This window comes from Psittacula echo (genome assembly GCF_963264785.1).
Source record: "Psittacula echo genome assembly, chromosome: 2".
Lineage (NCBI taxonomy): Eukaryota > Metazoa > Chordata > Aves > Psittaciformes > Psittacidae > Psittacula > Psittacula echo.
In genome coordinates, this window is record NC_137737.1 from 6686614 (window position 1) to 6699419 (window position 12806).

The window sequence follows — 12806 nt, forward strand, 5'->3', positions numbered from 1 at the left end:
ACTGCCAGCATTCCCTTCCGACCTCAGATATGTTTCTGTGGTTACATGATGCTTCACAAACAAACTGCTTAGAATTACCCCAGATCTATTAGCGCGTATCCAACATACACACTCCAAAGGTTAGCAGAAGCGTGCCCGTTTCTGTATGCCCCTGCAATGTGCACACGTTTTCACAAGCCACAGGCAAAAGGAGGAGGTGAACAGGGCTGACCAGCACTCTTCAGAACAGTGCATCCATTATCACAGAGGGAGGAAAAAGAAAGGGATTTCTGCCTTCGAGGGAGAAAATGGAAAGAACTGAAGCACTGTCACTAGGAGAGAGGTTGAAAACATAGGCATGTTTCCCTGAGCTACATCATCCTGAATGAGAAATTGTACCGTAAAGGTTTAGCCACAAAGGGGAAAATAAAACACTGACTTCTCCACTTCTCTTCAGCACCCCCACTCCCCCCCCCCCCCCCACTCTTTCTTATTTGACTGAAGCTTTATTCTCCTTGTTTAAGGAATTGTTCCCTAGAATTGTTGCCTTCGGAGAGCTTATTTGGGTGCATGGCTGCGTGGAGACTTCTTCTGGGGAGCTGGGCCAAATTAGGGTGACATAGGAAGCTGGAGCCAGTTCCAACTGCCGGTTCCAATCAGTTCCAACAGTTGCAATTGGAGTTCCAACTCCAATTTGCTCAGAAAGCAGCTGTAAATACTGAATCAGGTTGCAGTTTCTACCAGCTTAGCTTGCAGTGCATGTCACTGTCGGGCAACTGGCTGGAGGAAATGAGAAACCGACCTCAGTGAATAGGTTTATGTTCTCCTGCTATTTTGTCTGCTCCACAGCGCAAAGTGTGCCCCTGCAATGTAGTAAATACGATGACTTTCACCACTTCATTTCATCCAGGTGTTTAAGGTCTCAATACCTTTTCCCTGGGTTTGCTTGGTTGCAATCATTTACTTGTTTTTGTACTTGCTCAACATATAACTGACATTACTGCTTACATCTGAATTAAGTGCATTTCACATCTTTGCTATGACCAGACTCACAGCTGCTTACGCCACTTTGGATCCGAATCATTCCTATTTGTTTTCTACTCTTTCAGTAACTCCCAGTTGTAAAGATAATCCTCAGTCTATGTCTTAAAAATGGCATTTCTTGAAGTGAATCTTGAAGAGAAGCAAATGACCATCTTTTTGCTTTAACACATGGACTCTTTACTTCCTAATGCTGTCATCAGACTGAGAGGGAAAGCATCAGGCAGTCTCGCTCGGATTCAGCAGGAAAACTGAGGTTTTAGTTGAAAGTATGCTCTGAATGATCAAAACATACAATAAGAACTCAAGAACTACCTCCAGAGCTGATGGCATAAGGTAGCTTCATGATAAGTTTTCCTCTAATTTACAGTTCTTGCTCTGTTCCTGCTGGAAACTGGGCAAATAATAGGGCAACCTTTACAATAACAGGGCCTCATTGTGCATAAAGGAAATGGCTCCCAAAGCTCACTAAATGCTCCCGTTATTGACTACATCACTATCTTGTTCTTTCTCTTCATTCGTCCATTGGTAATAAAAGAATTTCTGGATATTTGGAAAATGTTTTGATTTGCCGGACTTTAAAAGGTGCTTGAAAGGCAGCACGGTGTCATTTTCATTGTCACTGCCTGCCAGAGCTCCCCTATCTGTATACATGACAACTAGAAAAATCAGGAGGAACCCCTTCCCCAGGAGACAGAGAAAACAAACCACTCAGAAAATCAAGGTAAATATGTTCTTTCTTGCTATTCATTTTTGTTAACAACGCCTTTTAGCAATTCCTTTCTCCCTCTCATGCTTTGTCTCTGTACATAAATAGAATCACAGAATCAACCAGGTTGGAAAAGCCCTTTAAGCTCATCCAGTCCAACCGTTCCCCAGCACTGCCGAGGCCACCACTAACCCATGGCACTGAGGCCTCGTCTCCACGGTGTGTGAACACCTGCAGGGACGGTGACTGCAGCCCTGCCCTGGGCAGCCTGTTCCAATGCCTGAGCACCCTCTGGGGAAGGAATTGTTCCTCAGCTCCATCTAAACCTGCCCTGGTGCAGCTTGAGGCTGTCTCTTCTTTTCATGTCACTAGTTCCTTATCATAGAATCCCAGACTGGTTTGGGTTGGAAAGCACCTTAAGATCATCCAGTTCCAACCCCTTGCCATGGGCAGGGACACCTCACACTAGACCAGGTTGCTGCAAGCCCTGTCCAACCTGGCCTTGAACACTGCCAGGGATGGGGCAGCCACAGCTTCTCTGGGCACAGTTCTTCTCTGGGTAGATCTTCTGCCTTATATCTAACCTGACCTTCTCCTGTTTCAGTTTGAACCCATCACCCCTTGTCCTATCACTACAGTCCCTGATGAAGTTGATGGACATGCACGATTGCACTGAAATGTTTAAAGAAGAGTGTGAGTACTGAATAGTGTAAGTAACAGCTTTGACGCCAGTTTCAGGAATAACAAGTTATTCACAAAGCAAAGAGAAACTATGTAATTTCTTTTGCCTATCCATAATGCTTTTCTGCCATGAACCCACCACTTCAATGTCAGAGGCTTTGGCAAAAGCAATTAAACATGCATTCAGTTTCATACAATGGATTGACCCAGCTTCTGCATCACAAATATAAATGCATCTAATTTCTGTCATTATAGTTTAATAGTTTAATGACCTCTAAAGGCAAAAACATCAGTTTCTTTCTTTTCATGCATGTTTTTCTGTTTCTATTTAGGTATCTTGGTTTAGGTATCTGGTACATCTCCCACCCACATTTACTGCTTTCTTCTGGTCCTCTATTTGCAAGCAATTGAAATACATCCATCCTCCCCTTAGGATGTATTTCTAGCAGCTGGGTTCTCTCCTACACAGGTCATCCCTCCTTATACTGCGGAATATCAAGCCAACCACATAGACATAAATGAAGCTATATTGAACAAAAAAAGACACTTGCTACTAAAAAGCCCCACCTCCACCACAAACTAATGTTGATGCCTTGTATTTATTCGCATATACCATCATAGATGTGCTTAAACAAACATTAGAAGGCAGAGCTAGTAGCAAAAGTAGTTTTCATACTTCAAAGTATATTAACGCGTTCTTGCAAGATTCTAACCTGATTACAAATGTTCCACCAATATAATGGTTACACAGTGGTTCTTAAGTATTTGAAAGTATGATACTATTCCAGAACACTGGAGAAACAACACTTGTAAATGTGCTCTTAAAAAGATTCTCCTGACCCTTTTTGAAAAGCTTGACTATCTGGTCATCTCTCTAGAGAAAAGTACATGTTATACAGTACTTCATACTCTTTAGACAATAGGTATTTGATGGCAGTATCGATAAGCACTGTTTAAGGAGTTTCCATCTGCTTCTCTCATCATTACAGATAAAGCAAATGGCATCAAGGTGTATCGAAGGTGCTAATGCTCTGAATTCTTCTCATTTTTGCACTGAAGAGATGATTCAGGAAATGCTTTTCTAACACAGGTCATTTCATATGTGTAAAGTTAAAGCTATTTCTTTCTAAGTCAGCATATCTCATGATAGGAAGTTCTATTTCAACATCAAATTTGGAATTCTTACCATGGTCTGTAAATTCAGACACGCAGAGTTGACTTGACTCATTTCCCCTTGGTTCATCATGCGCTGTGAACGTATAGTCGCATGTAATGGCTGGTTGAGAATGAATTGGAGGTTTTGAAGTCTGCCCATCAGATTCCTTAGTCAAATGAAGCAGCATGGGGAAATAGGTAGAGTTAGAGCTTTCAGCAGGATCACAATATAGTGGTTGTCCTAAGCTACACAATTGCTGGGACCTGTATTAGGATCAATACTGATTCAGCCATATAGTAGGGACACATCGAACATGTTATTTTCTCCAAACACAATGGTAAATAGAAGCTAGAGTGAATATGAAAGAAGAGGTAGGAGAAAAAAAACTACGTAATGTCTCATTATTTCTGTGATGCTTTCACTGAATATTTCCAAACTGACGCTGTTCTCTGTGATAAAATGTGGTGGTACAATTGAACAGGCCTGTCTTCTTTTAGAGATAGCTTAAAGCTTACACTGGGAGTCATTCCAAGACTTCATTCTTCATAAAAAGCCAGTTGAAATGTTAATATTCTCAACTAATCAAATGAAAAGAACCCATAGCCCTGCCAAATTACAGTGTTTAAAGGATTACAATTCTAAACTTACGTTGAAATTGAATGTATTTTGACCTCTGATATCATACAGACTCTAAGTAAGTCTATACCACATAGCAGATTTAGATTCAAGGGCGACTTAATAACAGAAAATTGAGCAATGAATACAGAGTATGTCAAACCATATCTGAATAAGTGAATGTACTTTCCCTCATCACAGATCCACAAGGTACAGCCAGTGTACCTTGTGGTCCAGACTTTGATGCACTTTCAAATGATTAGTCTCAGAACAGGACTCTGTCTCTCGTGCTAAAGAAAACATGTGGGAAACAGAGAAGTATTGTACACCGAATGTGCATAAACAAGGCTTCCAAAGCAATAGCCCATTACTTACAAATAGGACATCAACATTCAGCTGCTGAACATTACGGGACCTGAATTCTTGCATTTTCTTTATATTTTCTTGATATTTTTCCTCTGCCAGCTGTCTGTAAATCCAGAATATTTCTGGTTAGGATGTGGTATCAGGGAGCAGACAAAGGGATCTTCTAAACGTAGTTGTGGAAAACCAAATTCCATAATCAGACTCCCATGGTGCCAACTGTTCAAGGCATCTGATCATCTCAAGGTTACTTTTGGTGAACTCACAAAGAGATTTCAGGCCTTAATTCCGAAACACTATTATATTTTTGGGTCACAACTTGTATAATATAATTGAGAAATACTAAATTATTAGTCCCGGTCTTTTTTGGTTGTTCCAAAGATTTTAAACTCTTTGGACCTTCTTGCACCATTTAGGGACCTTTCAGGTGAACACAAGGCATGCAACATTTGTGTGCTGTGAACACTTCATGTGGAAAGAGTTGTCAACTGTGTTTTTCTGTTGGGACTACTTAAGCCAGCTGCTATGTTAAGTAGGTCTTTCAGTTTCCATCACTATACTCCCTTCCCATCCATCTCTAGATTTGCACTGCTGAAAGCAGATCTCTAATCAGAGAAGGTACTGCTTTTGCAATGCTTCACATGCTGGCAGCTAGAGTCAGCTGGCAACAACCCAGAGCTAAACGCAGATCCATTTTAAAGGTTCATGACTGAGAACAAGGTTTGAAGATTCATATGTTGCCTTTATATTACAAAATAAATATATTCATTTTTTTCTGGGGAAAAAATCTAACCAGAACACACTAAAATGCAAGAAAGCAAAGAAAATGAAAAGCAAACTAGAACACCATTTGCAAAAAGTGAGACAGACTTCCTATTTATAAAATTCATATAAGTACAAAAATTTGCCTACCACATTACTGAAAACACCATGTAGAAGAGGTGTTGAATTTAATACTTTTCAGACAGTGGTTTCAATTCAAGAAGACTTCTTTTAAATGAGAATAAATTTACACACCATCTCCAGTATCAAATGCAATAGTAAGTGTCAGACAGACAGACATAAATGCTCATCAGGCCATTGGTATTTTCCAAAGGGAAATTCACGCCTTTAGTTCTTCTGTTTGTAACTTTTGGGTAGGGACATCACAAGTTGGCACAAGTAATGCTCAGATGTGATTTTACAGAGCACTTCTGCTCAACTGCGGTTACTTTTGATTTGCAGGCCTAGGTAGCTGCAGAGTTCCTTAGGCTGTAAGTTTAGACTTCATGTCACCTGACAATATTCTTCTGTACTAGGACATCATTGCTTTACTGAACTGATGACTTGCTTTGGCACAACAGGGTTAAGATGCTGATTCTTGCAATCAAGAATAAGTATTCCCTCTGTTACCCTCTATAAATAAGTAAACATTTGTTCATTTACATTGCACTTTGCAAAAATGCTTTTGAAGAAACCATTAAAAATTAAAACTTAATGTGGTGCTTTTCCCATTTTCATTCATGCCAAATGAAACATTGGATATTTCTAACTGTGAAAAGCTCAAGTGTGTCATCAAAACAGCATATTCTTCTCTTTATTTAGAAAACGAACCCATGCATAGACATGTAGCCTTCCACCTGTTTCTCATATTCCACTCAGAAACGGTACTTATTCTCCTTCAAATCCCCCCCTTTATTATGTGTTACTCAATAAAAAAACATAAAACATAAAGCCTTTATAACATGTCCAATACCCTCATCTGCCCATCTGATAAGACTATCCTCTGAGCTTTTAACATCTATTGGCAAATCTCTTCGGCCAAATCAACTGACAAAAGCTGGATTGTAACTGAATGTCCAGCTCCTCTAATTGTGCAATCCTTAAAATACCAAGTCATTAAGAAAAAGTCTCCTATTGTAACACATCTGAAGATCTCTCATACATTTATTTAACCAGAAACACAGTGCTCGAAGTACCAGTTTGGGGCTAATGTTCTGATTTTCTTTTTTGTTCTACATAAAATTCTTTAACTCATCCAAAAATCCCCTTTCACTTTGAATAGCCGAAGACCTTTTCTATTTCTGTTTTTGCCTTGACAGTTCTAACTGTCTGCTTAGGCTGCTGGATGGGTAAAGTGCATGGCTAGGGCACAATGCAAGCGATACGCTCAACTTACTTCAACTTCTTTGCTTTCTCATCGGCAGCATTTAACTTCCTCAGCCTCATGCGTTCCCGTGGTGTCATCTTCTGTACTTCAGACAGATCCTGCAGAGTTTGCAGATGAACTTTCCTCTGCCTGGAATTGAATACATGCAAGCCCATCTTAATATAAAACTGTAAATATCATTACTTTGATTTGATATTGAAACATAGTTGACATTTCAACTGGAATAATTAGAAATCCACAGGTTCTAGAACAGATTAAATAGGCTTTCATTTGGAAAGCAAATGTCTCTGTTCAGATGAATGTAAACTGAGACTCATGAAGGGAGTGAATCAGTTCCGGCATCTCAGGTGAAAATGGCAAAAAAAATAAACTCAGCTCCTGAAAAGAATAAATGCTGAAGCACAGTGAAATATTTACCCTGTCAGGCTTCATTACTGAGCATATTCCAAGTACGAAGGCAGTCTTTAAATGAGAACAACAGAAAAACCAACATAACCCATACATTTTACATTGACTGTAACAAGCTGTCTAGAGAAGAGGAGAACATTAATGTGTCTTTCATGAGAGATATAATTATCATGTTGGCCTCTCGAATTTCTGGTCCTAATCAATAATAATTCACCGGTAAAATGGTCTCCATAGACCATCTCTGAAAGCTGAGCATGAATTATTGGCATATGTATCTCAGCTGCGTTTATCAACAGAGGAGAGTCCTGTATCGGAAGATGGATATTAATCTCAGAGTTTTATCTCCCGTCCTGCAGTAATTACATATCTCAAACCATAGTTTGAAATGCCTCAGCAGTCACGTTTCCCTTACACCAATAGATATTTATTATACCATGTATTTATGATACCAAGTATTCATTTCAAGTTACTATTCTTGCTCTTCTGAGATAAACTCACTTCTGATCATCTAAGAGCCCAGTTTTGTTACCACACAAATTGTAACACTCCTTCTGGACTACCATTCTGAAATCAGGATTTTAATAAATGAGAAGTTCTCATTATGCTTTTCAAATGTTGACTATAGAGGGAAAGAGTGTAAAGATACAAATATTAGTGTGAAATATGAAAGGCTAAGGACAAAGAAGAGTTCAATTATTCATAAGTATGGAACCAAGTCTTCAAGTATGAATAATGTAGACATATTTCTTGTCCCCTATAAAAAAATCTAATTTAAATTATAAAAATCTCTTGGGGGAAAAAACTATTTTGCATCGAAGTCGAAACTGAACTTGTGCGGTTTTATACTTCATTATTCAAAATGTATGACTTGCATGGGACTGGAATAAAGGAAGCCATTAGAGGCCTTTACCAGAAGAAACTAGATTCAACTATACATGGCAAAAAATACTGCCTGGTAAGAAAAGAAGAATCATAAATATAAAGTAGCAGTGATTAAGGAGTACACCATAACAAGCAGCTCCTTGTACACTCACTCAGACTGCAGTATTGCTTCATTACAGCAGGTGTGGGAAATTCACTATGTTCAAGTTATTTCTCCTCCAATTTTCTGCTCTCTACCATTTCTCAGGTACTTTAATTTCATTTGGCTTCCTGTTTAGAGCTGGGATTGCAGCAATTATTTGGCATTTTGCTACCAGTAGCCATACAAACAGGTAACATTCTCACAAATACAGCGGAAGTCATAATAAGATGATGATTTTATTCATATTCCAAACATTGTGCCAAAAATAATCAGACTGAAACACATCTGAAGATAGTTTACAGCGAAGCTTCTCCTCCGATATTGTTTTGTGGTCAAACTGATGCCCTGAATTTGAAAACCTCAAGGTAAATTTCCATGCTCAAACAAAACCAATTGTCATCCATTGCTCCACAATTATTAGGAACTCTGAACCTCTGCATGGAAGCTGCTGGTTTTCTATTTCCTTTTAGCACACGTATAAGAACATGATGTTTGCAGCCAGAACTTGCTCTTCATCTTAGAGACCACAGACTTACTTTTAAATAAGAACAGGTAAAGAGTCTAGGATACACATGAATGTCCTCCTCCTATGATAGCTCTGTCAATACATGATGTGCATTTGGACTCAATACATTCAAACTAATGACAATGGACCAGATATGGAACACAGCATATGTCACAAATAATAGAAAGTGGCTTTATCAGACTGTTGTAGGAGTCTGTGTATGTATTTAGCAGGTAAAAGTACTGCTTCCTCAAAGAGAGAACGTGAAATCTTGTACCCACAAAATAAAGGCATGGATTACAATTTTTGTGAAGATTCTGATATTTTATGTTTCAATAGGCATTAAATACCCAATATAATTCAGATAGAGTTAGCATAATATTTGGGCAACATTTCAGTGCCCCCAAACTATTTAAGGTATATATCTCTAAGGAACATCTCTTCAGCTAACTATATTTAATTTGAAGAGACAGGAATCTGTGCAAAATTAATTGAATCAACTTCAATACAGCAGCCATAGACAAATGATACATTTAATACTCCCTGGCTATTGCGTATCTACCTGTCTGACTCTATTCCCAGTATACGAGCAAATGGTTACTTCTAGCAGACCATCAGAACAGTAAGGCAAAAAACTTGCTGTTATTTATTAGATAGTTGCTCCTAGCCAATACAGGTATCCTTTATTGTTGCATTTTAATTCTATGCTTGCGAAGTTCAAGAACCTATTTATATTAAAGGTAGTTATTTATACCAAAATGTAGAACTTTGTACTAATAAAAAGACAGGGACTCATCTGTCTACAAAAGAGAGCAGCAACAGAAGTGACAGGGTGGAAACCCAAACCACAGTTTCTAGAGATAAGAGCTTTACAGCTGCACTCCCCATAGTTACACTGGGTGAAAAAGATGGACAGAAGATTTTGCTGTGTAGAATTACACTGTCTTTGCTCTGCTTTCTTCCTACAACCGATAGGAAACACCTTGAAAAAGCTGAAGCCCATAAATAACACCTTGGAAAAGCTGAAGCTCGTCACCTCTCCCAAAGGGATGCTTGCGAGCAGCAGAATTGGCAACACCTACAAAGTGACCACAGCCACAAAACTGTGGGTCCTCTCCAAGAGCAGAGGTCACAAAAAACCACTGTTGAAGTCTTGGCAGTTATTTAGGAAAGAAGAAACAGGGATATCCAGTGCATCCACACAGGACCACAGACTCCTGATACTGAGCACGCTAGCTTCTAACAGAGCAAAGCCATGTACAGAAACCTCAGGGACAGGAAGCAAAGGGGAGGGCGAGCAGCCATCAAAACTGCAGAGCTCATTTACAAAGGCAAAATGAAGCTGCCCATGCTGACATTTGCTTTAATCAGTGCAGCACTGAAATTTAATACAATTCATTTTTCCCATATGTATTCGGTGCCTAAAAGAGAGATCAAGTGCAAATATTACTGGTGTAAGAGCCAAGAAAAATGGCTAGTCTTAGTTTCTCACAGTAGTTACAAGATAATATAATAGTATCCTACAGACATATGAGCTGAATATTAGTTTAAGTATAAACGCTTTTAGTTTAATGTCAATGGCTTTCACACTTAATAATTAGCAGCTGTACAAACAGCAGCACTATAAATTATCATGACATAACTAAAATGATGATTTAAACCTTCAAAATGTGAAGACAAAGGTCATAATTTACGTGCCAATGAGTACTGAATTAATGTGTGCATATAACTACATGCATGTGCAATTTACACAGTTGCATAATAAAAAGACTTGATTAGCCAATCCTTTTTCCCCCCCCTGAATCTTAATCATGCATCTCATTAATGTGATGGCTCCTCTGTATTTCTGGGGAATGGGTTCCTCTAAATATTAAGCACTATGAGAACAACACAAGTGTTTACAACATTATATTATTTGGCAAGACTGTAATTTTATACATAGTGTGTATATACAGACCATATAGTGAGCTGCATGAGCAGCAGCATGAGCTGCAGGTCAAAGGAGGTGATCCTGCCCCTCTGCTCTGCTCTCATGAGACCTCACTTGCAGCACTGTGTGCAGTTCTGGTGTCCTCAGCATAAGAAGGACATGGAGCTGTTGGAGCAAGTCCAGAGGAGGCCACGAGGATGATCAGGGACTGGAGCACCTCCTGTATGGAGACAGGCTGAGAACATTGGGGGTGTTCAGCCTGGAGAAGAGAAGCTGCGTGGAGACCTCAGAGCAGCTTCCAGTGTCTGAAGGGGGCTACCAGGATGCTGGAGAGGGACTCTTCATCAGGGACTGTAGCAATAGGACAAGGGGTGCTGGGTTCAGACTGAAACAGGGGAAGTTCAGGTTAGATATAAGGTGCTGAGGCGCTGGCACAGGGTGCCCAGAGAAGCTGTGGCTGCCCCATCCCTGGCAGTGTTCAAGGTGAGGTTGGACAGAGCCTTGGGTGACATGGTCTAGTGTGAGGTGTCCCTGCCCATGGCAGGAGTCTGGAACTGGATGATCTTAAGGTCCTTTCCAACCCAAACCATTCTATGATTCTGTATTCTCTGCCCATAAAACAGTTAAAAATACTTACACAGCATCAAAAATGGGAGCAGCTTCTTTCTGCCAGTCAAGTACCTTGTTTTTCATAGTCATGTTTGTGAACTTGTGCTGCATGCTCTGCAAGGAAATAAGATAGCACTGGTATCAACACCTGAGGCTGAAGTGATACGGATTCTTCAGCAATGACCCAGTACAATTGTAATGCAAAAACTGACTGAGCAGTTTCCTTCCCCTCCTTCTCAGAACACCAAACAATATATATACTGAAGCAGGGGCCACAAGAGCAAGATGCTCTGTTTGTGATTAAAACTAGGACTAACCAGAACAGTTTAGAGACTATATATACCCAGGCCCAAATGATCTGCACTTGTTACACATAAATGCCCGTTCTCCTTATTGCTCACAACATTTATAAAGGGATTCATTCAGGATGCAAAATGACAGGAGCTTCATTTCTCACTGCATCACTACCTCAGGCATATTTGCAATTTAGCTCTGGAATTCCCCTGGATTAATATTCCCATGAACTCCCATCTCACTTTTTTTCCTCAACACATTTACTTTGCCTCTATTCTGCTTTTGCACAATACACACTCAAACAGTAAGCATACGGCTGAAGCTTTTTCTTATATACCTTTAGTTGTTCATCAATAAAGGGGATTTGAAGGATCTCTGCTGCTGTTGGTCTCAAAGAAGGGTCCTTATTCAACATGCTGAAATGTTAAAAACCAGAAGTCATCAGTATGTGGTTTTCCAAGTTTACTTTGAAAAGGGCTATAAAAAGAGAACATCATACCTGCACAGCACAGCATTCAGCTTGCTTGGGTATCTATCAGGAAGAGAAGGGGTATCTCCCTCTACAATCTTTAACACCACAGACAAAAAATTGTGTCCAGTGAAGGCATGGTTCATACAGCACATCTCATACAAAATGCACCCCAGAGACCTTGAAGAATAAAATAACAGGAGGAGTGTAAGCAATATGGTTGGAAGCAGCATGCATGGTGACATAGTGCCGTAGTAAGGGAAATCACAGTTGTTTTCTCCCAGGAAGAGGATATCTCATTATCACGCTATCCTTTCCATCTGAAGGATTTCTGTTCAGATCACAAATTAGTAACTTTATAAACAGGAGATATCATCATTCTGTTTCTGTAAGTGTACATAAATTCTGCATGTAAACACACATATCCATATGTATCCGTATATAAGTGCGTGTAAAAATAAAGCAAAACCCTATCATATTAACTACCTTATGTGGTTACTCATTAAATTAAGAATTAGCAACTGGCTGAGAAGATCAGTAGTGTTTGGACACGAGTTTGTTTAAATTGGTTTTGCAAATTGATTTCTGGTAATAAACTGAGGCTAAAATTCAAGTTGATATTCAATAATGCCAGTTTCAAATAGCAGAAGTGTCTGCTGGTGTGGTTTCACTCATTTAGCCAAACACTCACAATAGGTTATGAAATCAGTTTGTTCTCGGATAAAAGCATCAGATTGCAACATCTAAAGCCAAATTTCTGTGAGATTTTACTTGGAGAAGCAAAGAAGAAATCTGAACATGCAGGTCTGCAAATCAAGCTAAGAACCAGTGTTAGTTTTAAATCACTAAAAAACAGGAGGAAAGACTGCAAACA

General features: G+C 39.5%; 1 protein-coding gene across 1 annotated transcript in view; it reads right to left on the reverse strand.

Annotated features, from left to right (window-relative positions):
• NEK11 (NIMA related kinase 11) overlaps positions 1–12806 on the reverse strand; it is a gene marked incomplete at both ends in the record, with an annotated part of 63569 nt that overhangs the window by 22223 nt on the left and 28540 nt on the right. The window contains 6 exons of the mRNA XM_080610513.1: positions 3597–3732; positions 4557–4650; positions 6703–6822; positions 11198–11283; positions 11801–11879; positions 11963–12112. Coding sequence (XP_080466639.1) covers positions 3597–3732; positions 4557–4650; positions 6703–6822; positions 11198–11283; positions 11801–11879; positions 11963–12112 — 665 coding nt within the window. The remainder of the gene's footprint in view (positions 1–3596; positions 3733–4556; positions 4651–6702; positions 6823–11197; positions 11284–11800; positions 11880–11962; positions 12113–12806) is intronic.